The sequence below is a fragment of the Pristis pectinata genome, chromosome 4 (genome assembly GCF_009764475.1).
Source record: "Pristis pectinata isolate sPriPec2 chromosome 4, sPriPec2.1.pri, whole genome shotgun sequence".
NCBI classification, from domain to species: domain Eukaryota; kingdom Metazoa; phylum Chordata; class Chondrichthyes; order Rhinopristiformes; family Pristidae; genus Pristis; species Pristis pectinata.
Genome location: NC_067408.1, coordinates 1,021,094 through 1,048,025, shown reverse-complemented (window position 1 = coordinate 1,048,025; position 26,932 = coordinate 1,021,094). Strand labels below are relative to the sequence as shown.

At 49.7% G+C, this 26,932-nt stretch overlaps 1 protein-coding gene across 1 annotated transcript; it reads left to right on the top strand.

Moving 5' to 3' along the window:
- Window positions 1-802: 802 nt before the first annotated feature.
- LOC127569118 (magnesium transporter NIPA2-like) lies at window positions 803-26,463 on the top strand. Its single transcript, XM_052013478.1, has 6 exons — window positions 803-969; window positions 14,629-14,856; window positions 16,242-16,298; window positions 19,531-19,621; window positions 23,633-23,793; window positions 24,467-26,463. Exons 1-6 carry the CDS (start codon window positions 945-947, stop codon window positions 25,081-25,083), a joined length of 1,179 nt encoding a protein of 392 aa, XP_051869438.1. The 5' UTR covers window positions 803-944; the 3' UTR covers window positions 25,084-26,463.
- Window positions 26,464-26,932: the final 469 nt, after the last annotated feature.

Here is a 26,932-nt window from a genome sequence, read left to right as displayed (position 1 = left end):
GGCAGGAGCTGTCCGACGGGCCCCACTCCCTGCTGGTTCCCCACCACCTGTTGCCTCCAATATTCCCACAGCTCCCCCTGGAATCTCACACCACCCAGTGCCGGTCCCAGCGTATCATGGACACCAGCCTCCCCTCCTTTACCTCTCACTGCCTTGGCGAAGCAGCCACAATATCAAAGACCCCACCCACCCGGGACATTCTCTCCTCTTCCATCGGGTAGAAGATACAGGAGCCTGAGGGCACGTCCCACCAGGCTCAAGGACAGCTTCTACCCCACTGTGATAAGACTATCGAACAGTTCCTTTATATGATGAGATGGACTCTGACCTCACGATCTACCTTGTTGTGACCTTGCACCTTATTGCACTGCACTTTCTCTGTAGCTGTGACACTTTACTCTGTACTGTTATTGTTTTTTACCTGTACTACATCAATGCATTCTGTACTGACCCAATGTAACTGCACTGTGTAATGAATTGACCTGTACGATCGGTGTACAAGACAAGTTTTTCACTGGACCTCGGTACAAGTGACAATAATAAACCAATACCAATAGCAAACCCCGGGGGTCACTCTGACCAGAGCCCTGAATCCCCAGCGTGCGGGGGTGAATCCTCTGGGTCCCACCTCTATAAGCCGCGGGGTTCTGGCGGAACATTTCTCGCATTGTTTGCGGTTCCGTTTCCTTGTTCTGGTTCAAACCAGGAATGTCACCGGATCTGCCTGCTCCGGATCTCCGCAGGGGTGGCGGCCGAGGAGGGCGGTGGAACCGGTTGTGGGGACACGGAGGGGAGGCGGGGACACATTGCCGGGGGTGTGCCCTCCACACCGCTCGGCACAGCGCACCAGGAGCCCGCACAAACATCACCTCGGCCCGGCCAGGCTCGCTGACCCAGCCGGTGTCCGTGAGCAGCGGAGACCGGGGCTGCGGGAGGCGGCACCCATGGCAGAACATAACTGCTCGGAGGGTGAGTGTGGAGGGGAGGGAGGGGGAGGATGAGGTGAGGGGAGGATGAGGGTGAGGGGAGGATGAGGTGAGGGAGGGGGGAAGGGGGGAGGAGGAGGTGAGGGGGAGAAGAGGTGAGGGAGGTTGAGGAGGAGGTGGGGAGGTGAGGGGGGAGAGGAGTGAGGGAGGGAGGAGGTGAGGGAGGTTGAGGAGGAGGTGGGGAGGTGAGGGGGGAGAGGAGGTGAGGGAGGGAGGAGGTGAGGGAGGTTGAGGAGGAGGTGGGGGAGGTGAGGGAGGGAGGTGGGGGAGGAGGTGGGGGAGGGAGGAGGGTGAGGGAGGTTGAGGAGGAGGTGGGGAGGTGAGGGGGAGAGGAGGTGAGGGAGGGGAGGAGGTGAGGGAGGTTGAGGAGGAGGTGGGGGAGGTGAGGGGGAGAGGAGGTGAGGGAGGGAGGAGGTGAGGGAGGTTGAGGAGGAGGTGGGGGAGGTGAGGGGAGGAGGTGGGGGAGGGAGGAGGTGAGGGAGGTTGAGGAGGAGGTGGGGAGGTGAGGGGGAGAGGAGGTGAGGGGGAGAGGAGGTGAGGGAGGTTGAGGAGGAGGTGGGGGAGGTGAGGGAGGATGGGTGTTGGATCTGCTGGACTGACGGTTTCTGGAACAGGAGGCACCCGATCCGCCTGTGGAATTGTTGCCACACAGTTTGTTGGAATTTGATTTTTCGTGAGTAAAGGAAGTCCTGGTGTTGGGATCCTGTGGAACTCCCAGTGGCACCACCTCACCCCTCGGGCAAATGTTGAACCACTTTGTCAGTTTGTTCTGTTTCTCTGCTGTGCGGGATTGGGTTAAACGGGGGGGAGAGAGAGACGGAGGGTGGTCACTCCCGAGGATGAGGTGTGCTGATAAGGACCAATGTGGGACCCGTTGACCCTGCCATAAGACATTGGAGCAGAATTAGACCATTCGGCCCATCGAGTCTGCTCTGCCGTTCAATCGTGGCTGATTTATTTTTCCTCTCAACCCCATTCTCCTGCCTTCTCCTTTGACCGCCCTCACTAATCAAGAACCTATCAACCTCCGCTTTAAAATATACCCAGTGATTTGGCCTCCACAGCCGTCTATGGCAATGAATTCCACAGATTCACCGCCCTCTGGCTGAAGAAATTCCTCCTCATCTCTGTTCTAAAGGGACGTCCCTTTACTCTGAGGCTGTGCCCTCAGTTCCCGGACTCTCCCACTGATGGGAACATCCTCTCCAACGTCCACTCTATCCAGGCCTTTTAGTATTCGGGAGGTTTCAATGAGATCCCCCCTCATCCTTCTAAACTCCAGTGGGTACAGGCCCAGAGCTATCAAATGCTCCTCATATGTTAACCCTTTCATTCCCAGGATCGTTCACAGTAAATCTCCTCTGGACCCTCTCCAACACTAGCACATTCTTCCTTCGATATGGGGGCCCAAAACTGCTCACAATACTCCAAATGTGGTCTGACCAACGCCTTATAAAGTCTCAGCATTACAGCCTTGCTTTTAGATTCTAGTCCTCTTGAAATGAAAGCTAACATAGCATTTGTCTTCCTTACTACTGACTCAAGTTAACCTTGAGGGACTCCTGCACTGGGACTCCCAAGTCCCTTTGTACCTCCGATTTCTGAATTCACTCCCTGTTTAGAAAATAGTCTGCGCCTTTATTCCTTCTACCAAAGTGCATGACCGTACACTTCCCTACGCTGTGTTCCATCTGCCACTTCTCTGCCCATTCCCCCAACCTGTCCAAGTCCTTCTGCAGACTCCCTGCTTCCTCAACACTACCTGCCCCTCCACCTATCTTTGTATCATCTGCAAACTCGGCCACAGAGCCATCAATTCTGTCATCCAGATCATCAACATATAACGTGAAAAGTAGCAGACCCAACGCCGACCCCTGCAGACCACTAGTCACCGGCAGCCAACCAGAAAAGGCCCCTTTATTCCCACTCTTTGCCTTCTGCCAGTCAGCCAATCTTCTATCCATGCTGGTACCTTTCCTGTAACACCACGGGCTCCCACCTTGTCAAAGGCCTTCTGAAAATCCAAGTAAACAACATCCACGGACTCTCCTTTCTCTCTCCTGCCTGTTACTTCCTCAAAGAATTCCAACAGATTTGTCGGGCAAGATCTCCCCTTAAGGAAGCCATGCTGACTTCGGCCTATTTTATCCTGAGCTTCCAAGTACCCCGAAACCTCATCCTTAATAGTGGATCCAACATCTTACCAACCACTGGAGTCAGGCTGACCGGCCTATAATTTCCTGTCTTTTGTCTCCCTCCCTTCTTAAAGGGTGGAGTGACATTTGCGATTTCCAGTCCTCTGGAACCATTCCTGACTCTGGTGATTCTTGAAGGATCATGACTAATGCCTCCACAATCTCTTCAGCTGCCTCTTTCAGAATCCTGGGGTGTAGTCCATCTGATCCAGGTGACTAATCCACCTTCAGACCTTTCAGCTTCCCAAGCACCTTCTCCTTAGTCCTACACTCACTTCTGCCCCCTGACTCTCTCGAATTTCTGGCATGTTGCTGGTGTCTCCCACAGTGAAGACTGATGAAAAATACTGACTCAGTTCATCCGCCATTGCTTTGTTCGCCGTTACTATCTCTCCAGTGTCATTTTCCAGTGGTCAGATGTCCACTCTTGCCTTTCTTTTACTCTTTATGTATCTGAAACCACTTTATATTATGAGCTGGCTTACCTTCAGATTTCATCTTTTCTCCCCTTATTGCTTTTTTAATTGCCTTCTGTTGGTTTTTAAAAAGCTTCCCGGTCCTTTAGATTCCCAGTAGTTTTTGCAATATTGTAAGATAAGATATCTTTATTAGTCACATGTACATCGAAATTCACAGTGAAATGCATCTTTTGCATAGAGTTTTCTGGGGGCAGCCCGCAAGTGTTGCCACACTTCTGGCACCAACATAGCATGCCCACAACTTCCTAACCCATACGTCTTTGGAATGTGGGAGGAAACCAGAGCACCTGGAGGAAACCCACGCAGACACGGGGAGAATGTACAAACTCCTTACAGACAGTGGCTGGAATTGAACCTGGGTCGCCGGCGCTGTAATAGCGTTACGCTAACCACTACACTACTGTGCCCTCTCTTCTGCTTTTGTGCTGTCTTTGACTTCCCTTGTCAGTCACAGTTGCCTCATCCTCCCTTTAGAATGCTTCTTCTTCTTTGGGATGAACTGATCGTGCGCCTTCCGAATTACTCCCAGAAACTCCTGATATTGCTGCTGTCCCGTCATCCCTGCTATCGGCCCCTTCCCATCAACTTTGGCCAGCTCCTCTCTCATGCCTCTGTAGTTACCTTTACTCAACTGTAATACCGATCCATCTGATTTTAGCTTCTCTCTCTCTCAAACTGCAGGGTGAATTCTATCATATTCTGATCACTGCCTCCTAAGGGTTCCTTCACCTTCAGCTCCCTAATCAAATCTGGTTCATTGCACAACACCAAATCCAGAATTGCCTTTTCCCTAGTGGGCTCGACCACAAGCTGCTCTAAAAAGCCATCTCGTAGTCATTCTACAAATTCCTTCTCTTGGGATCCAGAGCAAACTGATTTTCCCAGTTTACCTGCAAATTGAAGTCCCCCATGAGCACCGCAACATTGCCTCTTTTACATGCCTTTTCTATCTCCTGTTGTAATTTGTACCCCACAAGCTGACTGCTACCTGGAGGCCTGTATACATCTCCATCAGGGCTTTTTACCCTTGCAGTTCCCTAACTCTACCCACAAGGATTCTGGTGTGCAATGGCAGGTGTGTGGTTGGGGTTGGTGGCTTTAAGCGTCAAACACCGGCCCTCTGACAGCCAATGGGAAACTATTCAGTCCCGGTCACCCTCACCAGGACCCAGGACACTGAGCGGTGAGCCTGGGTCTGTGCTGGCGCACTGGGGGCACTGAATCCCTGCTGTCACTGACAGGTGGCTCCCGATACAGGGGGTGGTCTGTGTTTCCCAGTGTCTGGTCGTGGACGAGTGTAGTGGGTGGGCAGTGTGGTACAGCGGGGGCTGGTTGCTGGAGGACAAGGATGGAACGTGCACAAGTACCAGCAGGTTCGGGCTACTGCAGCTCTGCTCCTTGGTTCTGCTGGGACAATTCCCCATTGGGCCAATCCGTCAGCTGCAGTCCAGCAGGAAGCTTGGAGGCCAGGGGCAGTGCTGGGGGAGGGAGATTGAGGGGCAGTGCTGGGGGGAGGGAGATTGAGGGGCAGCGCTGGGGGAGGGAGATCGAGGGGCAGTGCTGGGGGGAGGGAGATTGGAGGGGCAGTGCTGGGGGAGGGAGATCGAGGGGCAGTGCTGGGGTGAGGGAGATTGAAGGGCAGCGCTGGGGGAGGGAGATCGAGGGGCAGCGCTGGGGGAGGGAGATCGAGGGGCAGCGCTGGGGGAGGGAGATCGAGGGGCAGCGCTGGGGAGGGAGATCGAGGGGCAGTGCTGGGGTGAGGGAGATCGAGGGGCAGTGCTGGGGAGGGAGATCGAGGGGCAGCGCTGGGGGAGGGAGATCGAGGGGCAGCGCTGGGGGAGGGAGATCGAGGGGCAGTGCTGGGGGAGGGAGATCGAGGGGCAGCACTGGGGGAAGGAGGGAGATCGAGGGATGTTGTCTGAGTGTTGTCCTGGGTTCAGTTCTCACCACAGAGTCCCCCTACACTAGGTGACAGCACCCCTGTCAGCCCTGACCATGTCACCCATCACTTCCCCGTGCCTCCTCTGCATTGCTGGCCTTTGTTCAAAACGGCAGTAGCTCATCTCTTGTCTCGGCACACCCTTATCCCTAGGGCCTCAACACAATTCAACAACTTCAGATATCCAGTCGGTCCAGTCTGTGTTAAAACTGGTGGCTTCAGATGCAATGCTGGAGGTAGTGAGTGAGGCGGCCGGGGTCTGTTGGGTTGGAGAAGGCAGGGTTGATGGTTCTAATCACCACTACGGTTTCACAGCACTACGACCACATCTGATCACTTTGCACCTAAATGGACTTTGCTTTTTTTGTTCTTGTGTTTTATCCCTTGTAAAAAATGTGTATAATTTATGTTTAATTGATGTTTTTCTTGTGACTGCTGCTTATCTGATGCTCTGTGCCCGTGATGCTGCTGCAGGTAAGTTTTTCATTGGACCCATGCACACGAGGACCCGTGCATGTGACAATAAACTCGACTGTGACTTTGCGCCCACGTGTTGGGGGATGGGGTCCCTGAGGTGAGAGCTTCATTTCACTCTCCACAGATGCTGCCTGGTTTACTGAGCATTTTCAGCATTTTCTCTTTTTGTTTCAGATTTTCAGTATCTGCGTTTTTTGTTTCCAATCCCTGTCCAGTCTGATGTAACTCAGTATTTCCCCTCCACAGATGCTATCTGGTTTGCCGGCCCTTCCCAGCTCTCTCCTCGATCTCAGATTTTCAGCAGCTGCTGTATTCTGCAACCACTGGTTCTGGCAGGATCCTTCCTCTCTGTCCTCCCTCTGTTTACACCTCCTCGGACAGCTTAGTTGGTCAACCAGCTCCCAGCACCTGTCCTAGTGATCACGGACCCTGGGACAGCCGATGTCTCGGTCACCACCCGATCCACAGGTACTCCCTTCGCCCTCCCTATCCACCTCCATCTCTCTACATTTAAACAAGCCTGTTTATCTTTAATGTAGACTACAAAGTTCTGACAAAGGATCCCAGACCTGAAACGTTGACGGTTTCTTTCGCCACCCACACTGCCCGACCTGCTGAGTGTTTCCAGCATTTTCTGTCTTTATTTCAGATTTCCAGCATCTGCAGTTTTTATTTTGTTTGCACTTGTGATTGGGTCTGCTGAAGCCCCATTGGCTAAGGTCAGTCTGCTGAAGCCCCATTGGCTAAGGTCACAGTCTGCTGAAGCCCCATTGGCTAAGGTCAGTCTGCTGAAGCCCCATTGGCTAAGGTCACAGTCTGCTGAAGCCCCATTGGCTAAGGTCAGTCTGCTGAAGCCCCATTGGCTAAGGTCACATTGTGCTGCAGCCCCCATTGGCCAGCATGTAGCAGACACACTATGGAGACACATTTCCAAGGGTGACATGTTTGAGACAACGCCACAATTGTTTGGCGGTATCTTTGTGAGCCACATCTAGTGCCTGGTGCTGCTCCCGGCTCTGTGACTGCGTTCCTCAGGCCTCATTGTCTACTGCTGACATGACAAGGAGCTGAACCTTGTTCCACCCACCACCTGTCCTCGAGGACACCTCCTCTGCTGGCCCTCGGTCCTCAGTGCCTACATGGAAGCAGGCCATTTGGCCCACAATGCCGATGCTAACCATGTTCCACAGGAGGTAACTAAATGTATTGATGAGGGCAGTGCAGCATCCCAATTACTGATTGGCAGAGTAAAGATGCCGATGACCATGTGTGATGTGCTAAGTGGCAACGTCTGGCCTGGGATCCCTCCTTGATGTCGGGCAGAGGGTACAAAATAACTTAGCAGAAGGTGCCTGGTAGGCCAGTTGCGTTTGCCTGATGCATACAAGAATGTCTCATTGTCATGGCAGTTTACAGACCAGATCTCTTGAGCAGCCAGCCCCCTGCTGGGGTCAGCAGCCTGTGCTCTGTCTACAAAGCTGTCCTTTTAAATGGATTACTGCTTGTAGGTTACGTTTGAACAGGTTGTTGTTTGAAGACTGGTTCTTGTTTGTATTAATTCTGCTATCCACATAATTCTTGAAAGATGTCCTATGTCTAACAATCCCTAACAGTGGGGCCCAAGGGAGTATTGAGGAACAGAGGGAGTGTGGTGTACAGGTCCAAGGATCCTTGAAGGCAGCAGCACAGGTAGAGAAGGTGGGGAAGAAGGCAGACGTGTGCCTTCGTTAGTCGAGGCACAGCAGGGAGGTGTGCCTCCAACTTTATAAACCACTGGTTAGGAAGGCTGTGACAGAGCTGGAGAGGGTGCAGAGGGGGTTCCCCTGGATGTTGCCTGGGATGGAGTGTTTCAGTTATGAGGAGGAAAGGGATAGGCTGGGGTTGTTTTCCCTGGAGTGGGAGTGTGTGGGGGGACCTGGGAAGTGTACAGAACTTATGAGGGATCTGAGGAAGAACTTTATCACCCAGAGGGGGGTTGGAATCTGGATTACACTGCCTGTGGGGATGGTGGAGACAGAAACTCTCAACATTTAACCAGTAACTGAACAAGTACTGGATCAAGGCAGAGAAGGCTCCAGGCCAAATGCAAGTAAATGGGATTAGTAGAGATGGACCTTTTATGGTCGGCATGGATGTTGTGGGCCGAAGGGTGTGCTTTGTGTGACTCTCTCACTCTATAACTCCATGCCAGCTGAGCCCTGTTCTCAACCAGCTTTGGGCCTTGTGGTTAAACCGGCTCCCCACTTCCTGCTGAACAATGATGACCACACTCAGGAAGTGTTTCGGGATGTCTGGAATGCATGAAGTGCGCTGTGCAGAAGGACATACCTTTCTTCCCCTTCATTCACTCATCCCATTAAACCAGGGAGCGGGAGGATGCGTGCTGCCACTCTCAGGGATCCTCTGATGTACCTGAGGTCCCTCTGTACCCTCAACATTCCCTCGGCACTACCACTGCTGGTGCATGGTCTACCCTAGTCCTCCCAGTGTGCCGGACCTCACACTTATCAGGATGAAATTCCATCCATGTGGCTCTGCCCAACCTACCAACTGATCGATGTTGTTCTGTAGCCTGAGACTATTCTCCTGTCAACCACAAATGTTCATGTAATCTACAAAACTATTAATCATACCTCCTACATTCCGATCCAAATTGTAAATGAACATAACAACCATATGTGTCCTGTACTGATCTCTGTGGCTCACCACAGGTCATAGGCTTCCAGTCACAAAAACAACCCTCCACCATCACAGAGGGTGATTGTCCCCTATTACCAAGCCAATTTTGGATCCAATTTGCCTTGGACCTCATGGACTCTAACCATTTATACCAGTTTCCCACGTGGGACCCTGTCATAGGCCTTACTGAAGATGTGTAGATACACTGCCCTCATGAATACAATCTGTTACCTCTTCAGTCCAACTGGTCAGACAGGACCTCTCCCCAGACAACCTGGCCCTTCCAAGAGCAGTTTAATACTTCAGATATTTTTCCAGTAACCTCCCTCCCACTGACGTTAGACCCACCGGCCTATAATTATCTGGCTTATCTCTGCAGCCCTTCAAGACCTTTGTTCAAGGACCACATTTCCTGTCCTCCAGTCATCTGGCGCCTCACCTGTGACCAGCAAAGATTTAAAAATCTCTGCCAGAACCCCAGTGATCTCCTCTCTTCCTCCCTAACCTCCCACAGCAGCCGGGGACACATCTCACCAGGCCCTGGGGATTTATCCATCTTTAAGCCTGCTGAGACATTTAATACCTCCTCCTCCTTAATCTCCACATGCTCTAGCATTTCACCCCCCCCCCCCCCCCCCCCCCCCACCGAATTCTCCAACCAGAATAATTTCCTCCTTGGTGAACACAGACCAGAAATATTAACATAAGCCTTCACCCTCCACGCCCCACACACAGGTTGCTCCTTTGGTCCCACATTTTCTCTGGTTACCTTCCTGCTTTTTATATACTTGCAAAATGTTTTGGGTTTTTCCTTAACCTTGTCCTTCAGTGATATTTGGTGCCCTCCTCATTTCTTCATTAAGTCCCCAGCTTCCCGTTCTACACTGTGGAAGGGCTGCCCTCTTTCTCCCTTTGCCCACCCACGACATCCTTTGACACCCAGGGTGCCTGGACTTGCTCTCTGTACCTTTCACCCTTACAGGAATACACCGGCACTCAGTTTTCATTATTTTACCTTTAAATGTCTCCACTTGTCGGATGTAGAGCCACCCACAAGGAGCTCTCTCATTCTACTCTAAGCAGCTCCTGTCTTACCATATTGAAACATCCTTCCCCTAATCCATTTCTCGGCCATTCTTACCCCTTTCTACAACTACCGTTAAACACTTATTGTCACTGACTCTCCCACTGACATTGAACCACTTGCTCAGATCCATTCCCTAAGATTAGATCCAGTCCTACTCTTTGGTGGAACTATCTACTTACTGGTTCACAAACCTCTCTTGGACACACTTTAAAGATTCCTCTTCCTCCCGGCCCTTCACATTAAAGCGATCCCAGTTAATCAAAGTCAAAGTCAAATTTATTGTCATCTGCACAAGTCCATGTGCGCACAGGTGCAGTGAAGCACTTCACAAGATTACAAGACAAGGGAGCAGAAGCAGGCCATTCGGCCCATCGAGTCTGCTCCAAGGAAAGGGAAATAGAAATGAGAAATGGGGAATGGGGGAAGAAGAAAAAAAACCTATTCTAATCCCAATTACCGGCCTTATCCCCATATCCCTTGATATCCTGACTATTTATATATCTATCTATCTCCTCCTTGAACGCCCCCACTGATCTGGCCTCCACTGCTGTACGTGGCAAGGAGTTCCACAAATTCACCACCCTCTGGCTAAAGAAATTTTTCCTCATCTCTGTTTTGAAACTGTACCCTCTAATTCTAAGATTGTGCCCTCTGGTCCTGGACTCACCCACCAAGGGAAACAGCCTAGCCACATCTACTCTGTCATTTCCTATCAACATTTTAAATGTTGCTATGAGGTCCCCTCTCATTCTTCTGTACTCCAGCGAGTACAGTCCAAGAGCCGACAAACACTCCTCATACGTAAGCCCTTTCATTCCTGGAATCATCCTCGTAAATCTCCTCTGAACCCTCTCCAACATCAGCACATCCTTCCTAAGATGTGGGGCCCAAAACTGCACACAATATTCCAAATGAGGCCTCACTAGTGCCCCGTAGAGCCTCATCAACACTTCCTTACTTTTATACACTATACCTCTCGAAATGAATGCCAACATAGCATTCGCTTTCTTTACCACCGATCCGACCTGGTGGTTAACCTTTAAGGTATCCTGCACGAGTACCCCCAAGTCCCTTTGTACTTCCGTGCTTTGAATTTTCTCTCCTCCTAGATAATAATCTGCCCGCTTATTTCTGCTTCCAAAGTGTACAACTGCACATTTCTCAACATTGAATCTCATCTGCCATTTCCTTGCCCATTCTCCTAAACTGTCTAGGTCCCTCTGCAACCTTCCTATCTCTTCAATACTCCCTACTCCTCCTCCTATCTTGGTGTCATCCGCAAACTTAGCCACGAAACCATTTATTCCATCATCCAAATCGTTAATGTACAAGGTAAAAAGGAGCGGTCCCAACACCGACCCCTGCAGCATACCACTAGTAACCGGTAACCAGCCAGAACGAGATCCTTTTATTTCCACACTTTGCTTCCTGCCAACCAGCCAATGCTCCACCCATTCTGTTATCCTACCCGTAATTCCATGACCTCTCATCTTATTAATCAGTCTCTTGTGAGGCACCTTATCAAAGGCCTTTTGAAAGTCTAAATACACAACATCTACTACCTCTCCCTTATCCACCTTACCTGTGATTTCTTCAAAAAACTCCAATAGGTTGGTCAGGCAGGATCTTCCCTTCACAAAACCATGTTGGCTAGGACCTATCTTGCCTTGCGCCTCTAGGTATTCCATAACCCCATCCTTGAGGATAGATTCCAATAATTTTCCCACCACTGATGTCAGACTAATAGGTCTGTAATTTCCTTTATGCTGCCTCCCACCTTTCTTATACAACGGAACTACATTTGCGACCCTCCAGTCCTCCGGAACCACGCCGGAATCTATCGATTTCTGGAAAATTATCGCCAATGCCTCCGCTATCTCTAAAGCCACCTCCTTCAGAACCCAGGGAGGCACCTCATCCGGTCCGGGAGACTTATCAGTCTTTAGCCCATTTAGTTTTCCTAGCACCTTCTCCCTAGTAATCTTAACTGAACTCAGTTCCATTTCGTGAGACTCCTGACTAACCGGCACATTGCTGATGTCCTCCACGGTGAAGACCGATGCAAAATATTCATTCAATTCCTCTGCCATCTCTCTATCGTCCATTATAATATCTCCTGCATCGTTATCAATTGGTCCTATATCAACCCGTGTCTCTCTTTGACTCCTTATGTATTTAAAAAAACTCTTAGTATCCTTTCGAATGTTATCCGCCAACTTCCTTTCATAATTCATCTTTTCTTTCCTAATGACCTTCTTAGTTTCTCTCTGCAGGTTTTTAAAAGCTTCCCAGTCTTCTGTTTTCCCACTAATTTTTGCTTCTTTGTACGCCGCCCCTTTTGCTTTTATTTTAGCCTTCACCTCTCTCGTCATCCACATTTGTGCCTTTTTTTCCATTCAAAACTTTCTTTTTTCTTGGAATATATCTATCCTGCAATTTCCTTATTTCCTGTAGAAATTCCTTCCATTTCTTCTCTGCCGTCCCTCCAGCCAGCTTACTCTTCCAATCAATTAGGGCCAACTCCTCTCTCATACCGTTGTAATTTCCTTTGTTCCACTGAAATATCGATACACCAGTTATCAGCTTCTCCTTCTCAAACTTGAAACTGAACTCAATCATATTGTGATCACTGGTTCCCAGTGGTTCCTTTACCTTTAGTTCCCTAATCACCTCCGGTTCATTACACAGCACCCAATCCAAAACAGCTGATCCCCTGGTGGGCTCTTCAACAAGTTGCTCTAGAAAAACGTCCCTTAGACATTCCACAAACTCCCTCTCCTGAGTACTACTGCCTTGCTGGATTTCCCAGTCCACCTTCATGTTAAAATCCCCCATAATTATCTTCACATTGTCACTCTGGCATGCTTTTTCTATCTCAAACTGCAACTTATCGTCCACTTGCTGACTGCTATTAGGGGGCCTATATATGACTGCTACTATTGTCCTTTTACCCTTGCTATTCCTTAGCTCCACCCACAAGGATTCCACCTCCTCTGACCCAATATCCTTCCTTTCTATCGATTTTATATCACTACTAACCATCATGGCCACACCCCCCCCCCCCCCCCCCCCCCCCCGGCCTATCCTTCCTATACACTGTGTACCCCTGGACATTCAGTTCCCAATCACATCCATCATAAAGCCATGACTTGGTGATTGCCACAATGTCGTATTTATTAACCTGTAGTTGTGCCACTAGGTCATCTACTTTATTCCTAATGCTACGTGCATTTAAATATAGTACGTATAGTCTGGTATCTGCTATTAATTTTGTTGTACTTCTATTGTTCAGCAGGTTATCCTGGCTTTCCACCTGTCTATCCTTCTTACCACTTGCAGCAGCATCACAGGCACAGAGCAGCAGATAAGCGGCATTCACAAGAAAAACATAAATTAGACATAAATTATACACAATTTTTACAAGAAAGAACATAATTAGACCAAAGAAAGATCAATTTTGGTGCAAGTGGTCATAGTGTTGCTAAACTGCAGTGATTAGGGTTGTGCCGGTTGGTTCAAGAACTGAGTGGTTGAAGGGAAGTAGCTGTTCCTGAACCTGGTGGTGTGGGACTTCAGGCTTCTGTACCTCCTGCCCGATGGGAGCTGCGAGAAGATGGCACGGCCCAGATGGTGGGGATCTTTGATGATGGATGTTGCCTTCTTGAGGCAGCGCCTCCTGTAGATACTCCAGATGGTGGGGAGGGATGTGCCCGTGATGTATTGGGCAGGGTCCACTACTCTCTGCAGCTTCTTGCATTCCCGTACTTTCGAATTGCCGTCCCAGACCATGATGCAACCAGTCAGGATACTTTCAGCAGTACATCTGTAGAAGTTTGTTAGAGTGTTTGGTGACAAGCTGAACCTCCTTAACCTGAGAAAGTAAAGCCCAGGAATTTAAAGCTGCTGACTCTCTCCACCACCGATCCCCCAGTGTAGACTGGCGCATGTTCACCCTCCTTCCCCTTCCTGGAGTCTACAATCAGCTCTTTAGTTTTGCTAATGTTGAGCAAGTGGTTGAATATCAGGGAATATCGGGAAATTGAAATCCCAAGTGATATAAGCCTATTATCCCGACACCTCTCTGTGGTCTGTCAACATATCAGCTCCTCTTATCTCTTGCTGACTGTTAGGAGTCCTGCAGTATGCCCCCCAGCAAAGTGATCACCCCCTTTTTGTTCCTAAACTCTACCCATATGGCCTCGAAGATCCTTCGAGGACATCCTGCCTCATTACTGCAGAAATGGATCTGTATCACAGTGCCACCTCTTTCACATCACTCCCCCCAAATCACTGAGGATTCGATACCCCGGAGTGTTGAGCTGCCAATCCTGTCTTCCTTTTAACCATCCTCTGTGACTGCGACAGTATCATATCCTAATGCGTTGATCAATGCTCTAAGTTCATCTGCCTTTTATCAGTCAGACTCCTTGCATTAAATTTGATGCATTCCTCCCAAGTACCTTATCACACCCACGTCTGCTCTGCCTACTGCACTGATTTAGATTGCCTTCTATATGTGACCACAAGGTGTGAATCCTTCCCAAAAGCATTAGTAGACCTCAGAAGGATGTTGGACCAGTTCCAGTTCAGTTGCAACTGTCTCAGATTTCTGACCCCTTGTGCGGTGTGAAGACTGGTCCTGGGCTGAGTTGCACCATTGCTCAGGGATAATGCAGGAGCTGAGGGAATTGGGTCAGGTGGGACGGGAAAGGCCATCAGAAATCCTTACACGTCTATGTCCGCCAATCTGCTTCTGCTTCCTGAACCAGCTCTGCTTTCTCCAAAGGTGTGTATGTGAGCCTGGTGTGCTCATCGTATTCCTGTAAGGAACTGTGCCACGTTGTCCAGGTGGATGATCTGAACGCGACCCTGGCTCTGCAGCCCCCATGGAGATCTCCTGACTTTTACATCGGCCTTGCCTTGGCCACCTTCTCCAGCTGCCTTATTGGCATCAGTGTCATCCTGAAGAAGAAGGGGCTGCTGCGATTGGCTGATGTCGGCAGTGTCAGAGCAGGTAAGGAAAAGTCTCGGCTCCCCCACCCACCCAGCTCTGGGCACAAGGAGCTGGTAGTCTGTGGGGTGAAGTACCTTGAGTTGACCCCACAGACTCTGGGCCACAGTAGTCCTCCCTTTCTGAGGGCCAGTGTACCCAGCAAGGAGCAACGTGACGGTGCGAGTGCAGTCCGTCACTGGGAGTGTGCACGGCGGGAGGAGTACTAACCCTGCGACCACTCCCCTCACCCGCCATCATGTAATCTCTGGCATCCACCAGAGAGGTCAGGTGACTTTTGGCTTGATAGCATCTCCAGGGCAGGGCTCCCTCACCAATGACCTTGATAGTGTAGCATTCCCTCAGTACCCCTCCTCCCTCAATACTGCCCCTCCCTCAGTACCGTCCTTTTTTTTAATAATAAACGTTTATTCGCTAAAAGCACTACAAAAGACAACCAGTGTCAATACACGACATCTAATACAGAAAAGAAGAAACTATGCAACGACATACCACGATAGAGAATGCAACTAATACTAACGAAACACACACGCGACGCTACACCTGTCAACGTGACACGCAACACTTTAAATAAGAATCGTGTTCGTACCGTCCACCACACACGCGATCCCCTGAGGGGCCCACCGAGCACGGAACTCGGCTAGAGTGCCCGCGGAAACCGCATACTCCCTCTCTAAATGCACCCGTGCGCGCACGTAAGCGCGGAAGACGGGCAGGCAGGCCGACCTGCCGGTACCCTCGGCCGCCCGCTGCCGCGTTCAGTACGGCCCCTCCCACAGTGTGACCCTCCCTCATTACAGCCCCTCCCACAGTGTGACCCTCCAGTGGGGAGGCTGTTGCCCCTCGAGCTATTCCAACATTCAATAAGATCACGACTTCATTCACATTCCCAAGTCCTCTGATACCCTCAGAGCCGAGAATCCTCTCCATCCCAGCCCGCATTCCTGAGTTCCCTCTGGGAGACACCCTTTGTGGAAAGAAAGACCCTCATCTCTGATCTGTTATCTGAGAACTCACATGAACACCCCCTTCCCTCCACCCTTCCTAACCTAATTCCCCCCCTACACTAAACCCCCCCACACTCCCTGACCCAAACCCCCCCAACATTCCCTAACCCAAACCCCCCACACACTCCCTGAACCCCCACCACACTCCCTAAGCTACCCCGCACCTCCCTACACTAAACTACCCCCACACTTTCTTACCCAAACCACCCCACACCCTACCCTAACCCGTGCCTCCCTAAACTCCCCTCCTCCTACCCCAAATACCCTCCCTCCCTTGAAACCCCCTAATGCCTCCCCCAGCCCTCTCTGGACACCCCCTCCCCCCCCTCCAGCCTCAGTTGGATTTGACGGTGCTTTGACGGTGCTTATTGTGTGTTGCAGGTGAAGGTGGCCATGGCTACCTGAAGGATTGGATGTGGTGGGCCGGCCTGGTAACCAGTAAGTACAAGCCCTGGAGGTGGTGACACTCTTGTCTGATGCTGAAACAAGATACGGCCACATTCTATTACAGAAGAGCAGGTCCCAGGAAGTAAACAGCAAATCATTCACAACAATGACTTCATCAGCTGGAAAGCCCCTGAGGTCACCAGAGGCACTACATAAATAAAAGCCTTCTTTGCTTAAAGGGAGATTTAATACAGGTGTTCATAATCTTGAGAAGGAACAGGAGTTTATAATGGGGTGAACCAGACAGCACGAGGACGTAACTTTTTATGCAGTCTCCCGTACTGTGGTGTGGGCTGCCCAGTCCCATACCCAGAGCAATTTGCAGAGGCTGGGGGAAAGGGCAGGGGAGTGGGGTATGGGTGAGCTCTACCAATGGCCTCCTTCAAACTGTGACTCTCAGAATCATCCCTCCCATTCCATGAGATTTATCCACCTTAAATTTATTGAATTATTTATGTCAGGCTCAAGAGATAATGTTACACTTCACCTCTCAACACTCTCAAGTTTACATTCTTTGACCAGAAGTATTTGTTCTCTTCCTCATTAAAACTGAGGCAGTTGTCTGCCCTGATCTAATCCCTGTGGTCCCACATTCAGACGTTTTGGATTTTCTTTTGATTTAGCTGAAACATCATTCTTATTCCTCATTTTCCTTGCTATGTTCAATTTGAAATTTCTGCGTGAAGCAGTTTTCACAGTCCAGAAAACTCTTCTTGGTTTTGTGACTTAATTCAAAGCCATTTTCCTTCGGAAGGGTATAGTGGCAGGAATGTAGATTCACTAGAGGTGTGCCTGGACTCCAGGTTAAATGAGGAGGAGCAGTCACACAAACTGTTGTTCTCATTGGAATGTGGAAGTTTAATTGGTGGGTGGATTCACATTGTTAAAATAAAATAAACTGACAGCACAGAGCCTCTGGGATGAGGAGGGATAATCTGCCCATTAGGGGCAGAGATTTCAGGAATGCACTTGGGGAACTCTTCCTCACAGAGAGTGGTAGGGATCTGCAACTCTATCCCATGATTTATGGTTGGTGAGAGAGGTAATTTCCGCTAACCACCATTAATGAGAGTTGGGACGTAGGCTGCACGTCTTGCTGAATGATGGATCAGGCTGATAAAGGACAACTGGTTAACACTGCTCCGTGTTTGCGTGCATAGGCAGGTTCAGGGTCAATGGGCTGAATCACCGCTTTCCCTAGGGCATCTGTGATTTCCTTCACAGTGGTGTTGGACTGGGGTGGAGCTTGTAGGAATATATTTGAGAATGAGGTAGACAGATCGCTACACACCAAGGGGTGTGGGGAGGAACATGAGATTATGGCATTGAGACAGAGGGCCATCGTATTGCAGAGCAAACTCAAAGGGCCGAATGGCCCACTCCTATGTTTCTAAGCTTGTTCCCTGTGGTTTGTATCACTGAGTCAGTGGTTGGTGATCAGTGATGGGGGTCTGTGCACTCCCCTGCCACATCCATGAAACTCAGTAGGATAAGATTTTGGTGATTTAACTTGTTTTGTAACTACGGCAACAGGGGAAACATGATGATGTACCGATCACTGCTGCCGAAAGCGTCGGCCGCCATCTGTCAGTGATTCAATCATTCCTTCTAATCAAATCCTTGTTGGTGCTTTTACAGGGAACCGTGGGTTAACTCTGGAACCCTTGTGGGATCTTCACTTACAGGCGTGGGTTAACTCTGGAACGCTTGTGGGATCTTCACACAGAGAGGCATGGGTTAACTCTGGAACCCTGTGGGATCTTCACTTACAGAGAGGCGTGGGTTAACTCTGGAACCCTGTGGGATCTTCACTTACAGAGAGGCGTGGGTTAACTCTGGAACCCTGTGGGATCTTCACTTACAGGCGTGGGTTAACTCTGGAACGCTTGTGGGATCTTCACACAGAGAGGCATGGGTTAACTCTGGAACCCTGTGGGATCTTCACTTACAGAGAGGCGTGGGTTAACTCTGGAACCCTGTGGGATCTTCACTTACAGAGAGGCGTGGGTTAACTCTGGAACCCTGTGGGATCTTCACTTACAGAGAGGCGTGGGTTAACTCTGGAATCCTGTGGGATCTTCACTTACAGAGAGGCGTGGGTTAACTCTGGAACCCTGTGGGATCTTCACTTACAGAGAGGCGTGGGTTAACTCTGGAATCCTGTGGGATCTTCACTTGCTGGACTGGGTGTTGTTACCGCCACTCTCACTGATTCCTTCCATAAGTCTCAATGGTCTCTGGAGTCCTGGTGATCCCCAGAGGATCCACTTAGTGCCCATCGCTGTGTTGAAGTCTCTGTGACTGGTGGCAGGACAGGATAAACTAGGACAGAGTGGGTCCAGGCCAGTCAGGTCGTTAATGAAACCACACTGTATTTTAGATAAGAACAGGAGGAGGTCACTCAACTCCTCAAACTTGTTGCAACATTCACTGAAACTAAAGCTGATTTGTGACATACTTTGATCTATTTCCCAGCCTCCAGTGGAAGTTGTTGTTGCTTATACAGGAATGTGAGCGTTTACAGTGGACCATTGTCACGGAAGTGTATAACCAGACACATTGCTCTGGTCTTGGTCAGGTGCATTTTTGGGGTCATGGATTAAGTGTGACAATGGCCACTGTGTTTCAGAAGATAATACCATGGCTTCAAAAGCAGATCAGGGGCTGGGTACTCTGCAATGTGTGGCTCAGCTCCTGCCTCTGAAAAGCCTTTCTATGTCTAGAGGACAGGAGTGTAATGAAATATCTGCACTCACCTGGATGAGCGGCTCCAATGTCATGTCAGAAATCGTCACTAACCAAGGCCAAGCAGACCACTTGACTGGCCCTCATCCACCACGCTAAACATTCATTGCCTTCACTGCCTGTTGTGTGTGACTACCAGTGGTAGTTTACCATCGCAGTTCCCTGCCTCACCTCCTCCCTACCCCGTGACCCCCACCACCAAGAAAGACAAGGGCAGGGGAACACCACCACCTGCAGGTTCCCCTCCAAGTCATGCACTACCCTGACTTGGAAAGTACATCACTGTTCCTTCCTTGTCACTGAACTCCCTCCCCAACAGCACCGTGGACAACCACCGGGACCACAGTGGTTCAAGCAGGTGGCTGACCATCACTTTCTCACGGGCCATTAGGAATGAGCAATGAATGATGGAGACTCTAAAAGCGCAAGGCCTGGATATTATAGTCTGCACTAACTGCTGATCTGGTCTCTCCCTCAGTGGGCGGCGGAGAAGCGATGAACTTTGCTGCATACGCCTTTGCTCCTGCAACAGTTGTTACACCGCTCGGAGCACTCAGTGTCCTCATCAGGTACTGGAACGCACAGTCCGGCTCATTCAGTCACCACCCACTGCCCCACACTCCTGGATCCGGAATCACCCACTGACCCCACGCTCCTGGATCCAGAATCACCACCCACTGGCCCACACTCCTGGATCTGGAATCACCTACTGACCCCACACTCCCGGATCCAGAATCACCACCCACTGGCCCACACTCCTGGATCTGGAATTACCCGCTGACCCCACACTCCCAGATCTGGAGTCACCTACTGACCCCACAATCTTGGATTGGGAATCACCCTCTGCAGGGACAGTGCATTGGGTTACATTTCCTTGCCAGCACCTCACCCAGACAGCACATCTCTACGCTTGGTAGCTCTTTATGTGACTTGGTGCCTGGTTTTGCTTAATGACACTTCTGTTGGGAGCCCAGGTAAAAGACGCTATGTAAGGGCAAGAAGGGGTTGTGAGATATCCCTGGCAGGTAAGGTAAAGGGGTATCCAAAACAATTCTATATTAGGAGCAAATGGGTAACTAGGGAGAGAGTAGACCCCCTTAAGGATAGTTGTGGTTGTCTACGTGTGGAGCCACAGGAGATAGGCGAGGTCCTAAATGAATACTTCTCGTCTGTATTTACTGTGGAGAAGGACATGGGAACTAGTGAGTTCAGGGAAGAGAACAGTGATATTCTGAAACATGTTGACATTACAAAGGAGGAGGTGTTGGCATAAAAGTGGATAATTCCCTGAGGCCTGACCATGTGTATTCTAGGACACTGTGGGAAGCCAAGGAAGAAATTGCTGGGGCCCTGGCAGAGATTATTGTATCTTTGTTAGTCATGGATGAGGTACCAAAAGACTAGGGTGGTTAATGTTGTGCCTTTATTTAAGAAGGGCTGCAAGGATAAGCCAGGGAACTACAGGCTGGTGAGCCTGACATCAGTGATGGGAAAGTTACTGAAGGAGATTCTGAGGGACAGGATTTATTTGCATTTGCAAAGGCAAGAAATGATTGGGGATCCCACACAAACTACTGGAGGAACTCAGCAGGTTAGGCAGATCTATGAAGGGAATTAAACAGTTGATGTTTCGGGTTGAGAACCTTCATCCGGACTCAGGCCAGGCCCAATGAAGGGTCTCAACCTGAAATGTCGACTGTTTATTTCCCTCCAGAGATGCTGCCTGACCTGCTGAGTTCCTCCAGTATTTTGTGTGTGTTGCTCCAGATTCCAGCATCCGCAGAATCTCTTGTGTCAGATAATTGCGGATAGTCTGCATGGCTTTGTTCATGGGAGATCATGTCTCACAAATTTGACTGAGTGTCTTGAGGTGACCGAGAGGTTAGGGCAGAGGACTTTGTCTACATGGACTTTAGCTTGGCCTTTGACAAGGTCCAGGTTAGAATACTTGGGATCCAGGGTGAACTAGCAAAATTGGCTTGGTGGTAAGAGACGGATGTCGTGGTGGAGAGATTGCAGACCTGTGACTAATCTGAAAATCAACCAATCAGTGCTGGCTCCCCTAGTGTTTGTCATAAGTTAATGACTTTTAAGAGAATGAAGATGGCATGATTAGTAAGTTAGTAAAATTGGTGGTGTGGTGGACAGTGAGGAAGGTTGTCTCAGGTTACAACAGGATCTGGATCAACTGGGAAAGGTTGGCGGATGGAATTTAACTCTGACAAGTGTGAAGTGCTGCATTTTGGGAAGGTAAACTAGGGCAGGACCCACACAGTGAATGGCAGGGCCCTGGGGAGTGTTGTAGAACAGAGAGACCTAGGGGCACAGGTATATACTTCCCTGAAAATGACAACACAAGTAGACAGAGTGGTGAAGAAGGCTTACGATATCCTTGCCTTCACTGGCTGAGTCAGTGAGTGTAGGTGTTGGGACGTCATGTTATATCCAGTTGTACAAACTATTGATTGGGTGCACTTCTGGTTGCCACACTTTAGGAAGGTGTGACTAAGCTAGAGAGGATTCAGAAAGGATTCACAGGAATGTTGCCTGGGTTCTAAGGAGATGGGATAGGCTGGAACGGGCCTGAAGGTAGCGAAGGAGATGGGATAGGCTGGAACGGGCCTGAAGGTAGCTAAGGAGATGGGATAGGCTGGGACGGGACTGAAGGTGGCTAAGGAGATGGGATAGGCTGGGACAGGCCTGAAGGTGGCGAAGGAGATGGGATAGGCTGGGACGGGACTGAAGGTGGCGAAGGAGATGGGATAGGCTGGGACGGGACTGAAGGTGGCGAAGGAGATGGGATAGGCTGGGACGGGACTGAAGGTGGCGAAGGAGATGGGATAGGCTGGGATGGGACTGAAGGTGGCGAAGGAGATGGGATAGGCTGGAACGGGCCTGAAGGTGGCAAAGGAGATGGGATAGGCTGGGACGGGACTGAAGGTGGCGAAGGAGATGGGATAGGCTGGGACGGGACTGAAGGTAGCGAAGGCAGGACCTTATGGTACTTTATAAAATTGTGACGGGCATCAATAAGGCAGGTGGTCACAGTCTTTTTCCCAACAGAGTCTAAAACTCGAGCGAATAGATTTTAGGTGAGGGGGGAAAGGCTTCAAGAGGATCTGAGGGTGGAGGGTATCTAGATCAAGCTGCCAGAGGAAGTGGTAGACATTTGGACAGGTTCGTGATAGGAAAGGTTTAGAGGGATATGGGCCAAACACGGGATTAGCATAGATAGGTATCTTGGTCAGCATGGACAAGTTGGGCTGAAAGGCTTTGTAACTCCATCAGTCTATAAATGGTAGGTTTTCTTTCTACGAACGTCAGCAGGATATTCCATCCTGGGACACCACACCTGAGACAGGTGTCCATCTTTTCACAGGCAAGGGATATGTGATAAATGCCAGCAATCCTTAAACCCTAACGGACAGCTTGAGCTCTAATTTCACCTCTTGCTCTGAAGTAAACGCCCACGATAAACTGTGCACGCCTGCTCCCACGCCTCTCAAAATGGGGTTGGTTTGGATGGAGAAAGCCTGACCTTATCATTCTCTGCTCCCTGGGATATGTGAACAGGCAGTCAGTGCCTCTGAGTAGGAACACCTACGGTAACAGAGCACGGTGATGCTGCTGCCTCAAAGCTGCCATGATCCGGGCACGATCCTGATCTCTGGGGCCGTCTGTGTGGAGTTTGCACGTGTGGAATCACCACGTGGGTCGCAGAGTCACACAGCACAGACACAGGCCCTTTGCCCAACTTGTTTCTGCTGACCGAGATGTCTATCTGAGGTTGTCCCATTTGCCTGCGTTTGGCTCGTATCCCTCCGGCCTTTTCTATGTGTGTGCCTGTCCAAATGCCTTCAAACATTGTAACTGTACCCGTCTCTAGTTTCCTCAGCTTGTTCCACATACCCACCACCCTCTGTGGGAGAAACTTGCCCCTCGGGCCCTCTAGTTTTAGACTCCCCTACCCTGGGGAAAAGACCCTGACCACCCACCTTGTCTATGCTCCTCATGATTTTATAAACCTCCATAAGGTCATCCCTCAGCCTCCTGTGATCCAGGGAAAAATGTCCCAGAGGCACTTCCAGCCTCTCCTTATAACTCAAGGCCTTCAGTCCCAGTAACATCCCTGTGAACCTTTCCTGCACCCTCTCCAGTTTAATGTCATCCTTCCTGTAGCTGGTCCCCTCTGGTTTCCTCCCACATCCCAAAGTTGGCCCCTGTAAATTGCCCCTAGGTGAGTGTAGTGGTGGACTCTTGGGGCAGTCGATGGGACTGTAGGGAATAAAATGGGATTAGTGTAGAATTGGTGTAAATGGATGCTTGATGGTTGGCATAGACTCGGTGGGCCGAAGGGCCTGTTTCCGTGCTGTATGACACTTGTGTTTGGAGCCACAGCTGCTGAGCAAGGGTCAAGAGGAGCAGTAATGAGCTGACTGACTCTGGAGGCAGGGCTGATTATTTCCCTCCCATTTAATCTCCACTGAAACGTTGCATCCCTCCACAATGCTTCTTTCGGAATAGCCTGCTGATGTTTGCTTTGTTGAATCTTTTCCTCATGTCTCCTCTCCCATCTGCAGTGCCATACTGTCTTCCTACCTCCTGCAGGAGCGCCTCAACCTGCTGGGGAAAATGGGCTGTGTGCTCTGCATTCTGGGCTCTACTGTGATGGTGATTCACGCACCGCAAGAGGAGGAAGTGAAAACTCTGGAAGAGATGGCGCAGAAACTTAAAGATCCAGGTCAGTTCGGGAACTGACAGCAGTGTCATTGGCTTCCTAAAATGTTCATCCCTAGGACTTGTCCAACCCTCACTACCCTGAATTGATAACTTAGGTGTTAAAGTATTGGCAAGCAAGCTCCTTAAACTGCTGAGAGCAACTTTGAACTGAGTCTTATGCTGGCTCATTTCAGAGGGCAGTTGTGAGTCCCTCACTCTGGTGTGGGTCTGGAGCTGCAGAACAGGTTGACAGTGAGGAAGGGCAGGTTTACTCCTGTAAAGGCTATTACTGAACCAAATGGGTCTTTATAACAATCTGACACCTTTGCAGGCACTGATGCCGAAATTAATTTTTTTATACAAGATTTTTAAAAACTTGAACTGGGATTGTCAGGCTGCTGTGGTGCAATCTGAACTCAGTTTCCCCGGAGAATTTATCCAATAATTAACAGTTATATTACTTTATCGACACTTGTCCTGTGGCACGCCAGACCTAGTCTGCTGGCTGCATAGTCTCTGGAGCCTTAAGTTGAAGATCAGTTCTGCAGGTCTCCACTCCACGGTCAGGATTTAGAGAGCTGGTGTTACCTTGGTAGGAGAGGGAGAAGTGGGGGTCTGGAGTGTAGTGTGGAAGGCTCCCACTGGGCAGCTGCAACAGTGTTTCAAACAATTCACTTCAAGCTTTTGTATTGCAGGATTTCTGGTGTTTGCCTGCCTCTTACTGATTGCAGTGCTCCTTCTCATCTTCTACACTGCCCCCAGGCATGGACACGCCAACGTCTTGGTCTATATTGCCATCTGCTCCCTCATCGGTGCTTTCTCTGTCTCGTCTGTCAAAGGGATTGACATTGCCATCAGAGGGTGCTTTGCCAACCTTCCAGTGTACAAACACCCGTTAACGTGGATTCTCATCTTCTCCCTGCTGATCTCCATCATCACTCAGGTCAACTACTTAAACAAATCGCTGGATATTTTCAACACATCAGTGGTCTACCCCATCTATTATGTGTTCTTCACCACTGTGGTCATCACCACCTCTGTGATCCTGTTCAAAGAGTGGTACAGCATGTCTGCAGTGGACATTGTGGGCACCATTGCTGGCTTTGGAACCATTGTTCTCGGTGTCTTCATGCTTCATGTCTTTAAAGATCTGAACTTAAGTCTCAACAACTTGCCGCAGGCCCTCAAGGTGCAGGACGGGGTGTGTGTGACTCCCATGTTGAAACTAGATGACAAGCACATCCTTATAGAGAGTACAGACAATGCAGTGTTCACTGAGGATAAGTCTAGGGTCTTTGTCATCTATGGCTGAAGGGTTTAGGTTGATCAGCAATTTCAGTGCAACTATAAAAGCCGGACTTGAGTGGACTAGGAAACTACTTAATGATTTGATGCAGCAGCTCTTTGTGTAATCAAGCAGGATTATTCCCTGTGCTCGACAGCTGGGATTTCACTGGTGAAATGTTGGAGCAGCCCGCAGGGTTTCATTTAGTGCCCACCCAGAATCCCTGTTGCAGTTAGATGTGCCAATCAGAGCCTGTTGGGTCAGACCAAGCCTGACCCAATAGTCCCTTCTCCTCTGGAGTTCACACCTCTTACAGAACAACTGCAAATCACGCAAAGGCAGAATCCATGCCGTGGGTTTTCAGTGAGCTTCACGCTGGAGTTTTACTCATGATCAGCCCTTCTCTGGTCAGAGTTGCCAGCTTCCGTCAGGTGGAAGTTTCAACGGTCAGGTCTGTAGCAATAATAAACTTTGTAACCTAACAGCTCTCAGTCCTGGTTGAAACTTACCCCTTTGCTATTTATCAAAAACACTGCAGTCTCTTCCCATTTACACAAAGATGACGTGTGCAGACCCTCTTACTGTCTGCAGGGTTAGAGTTGTTTGTGCCATTAGCTCAGTTGATGGGAATGTAGGGAGAATGGATCAGGGAAAATGGAAGGGAGAGTGGGATTGCTCTGTGAGCTGGCATAGATTTGACAGGTTGAAATGACTGCCTTCTGTGTTGTAAGGGAATACGGAAAGGGAGAGTTGGCAGTGTTTCTGCTCCTGTACCAGTGTGAACGCGTGCTATGTGATGATTGGGGTTAGGGGTGGACTGAGCTGTGCAGTCTGGCAGAGATCCACTAGTGTGGGTCTCAGCCCACGGAATGCTGCTGCCTGTCACCGATGTGTCCAATCTTGCTCAGTCTTAGCAAGGCTAAGATAGTGAGGCTCTGGGTGTTACTTCTGGTTCTGGGGGCTCTGGGTGTGGTCCTGCTTCCTGTAGGGCTCTATCAGTTTCAGCAAGCCGAATCTTTGTTTGGGTACTGATTTGCAGAGATATGTTTAATCATAGGTAAATGGTTGCACTGAGGAGAGCCACCAGATTGGACTGATGTATATTGGAATAGACATCAGTTTGTATTTTTCTAGTGACAATGTATTTTTGTAACACCTTTTTACTGATTTGATGTTGAAAATGAATTGCGTGCCTCTGTTAATGCGTTATGAATCCTTCAGTGCTGAGCGCATTTAACAGTCAACTCTGTTGAACAGGGGCGTGCTACAATGAATGTCTCTGACATGATTTATTACATTTTTGGACAACATAAAATTGTACCATGTTATATTGTTAACTTAAAAAGAATCATTTACCTTCTGAAGTCACCCAGCAAGTCCCTCCTAGATGTTTGAACCTTGGCCTACGTTGATTGTAGATTTCAGCTCCAAAGGGTGGTGGGTTCAGGTTATGGAGGCACCTGTTATCTGTATCACTCGCTGCACAAGTAACACAGGGGTTGCCTGAGATTCCCCTTGTGGTCAAAGTTCCCAGTGCATTGATGGGCATAGATAGTTCAACAGATTGAGGGGTGTAGGGAGAGAGTGGATAGATAGGGATGAGGGTTTGGGGAGAAGGATTGGGCATGATTAGTTGGTGGGGATGGGGTATATGGGGAGAGGATGGGGAGGTAAGTGGGTGGTGTTGGGATACGAGGGTAGGTGGGGATGTGAATATGGGGAGAAGGGTCTGGTAGAAGCTGGATAAAGAGGGTATGGAGAATGTGGATTGGAGGGGTTGGGGATATGAGAAGGTGGGTCAGTGGGCATGGAGATTTGGGAAGAGAGGTGGGTAGAGTTATGGATTTGGGGAGAAAGTGCATCAGTGAAGTTGGGG

Coding starts and splice junctions, on each gene's coding strand:
- LOC127569118 (XM_052013478.1), top strand. CDS start 945: ATGGCAGAACATAACTGCTCGGAGG. Junction 14,857..16,241: donor TGTCGGCAGTGTCAGAGCAG/GTAAGGAAAAGT, acceptor TGTGTGTTGCAG/GTGAAGGTGGCCATGGCTAC. Junction 16,299..19,530: donor GTGGGCCGGCCTGGTAACCA/GTAAGTACAAGC, acceptor TCTCTCCCTCAG/TGGGCGGCGGAGAAGCGATG.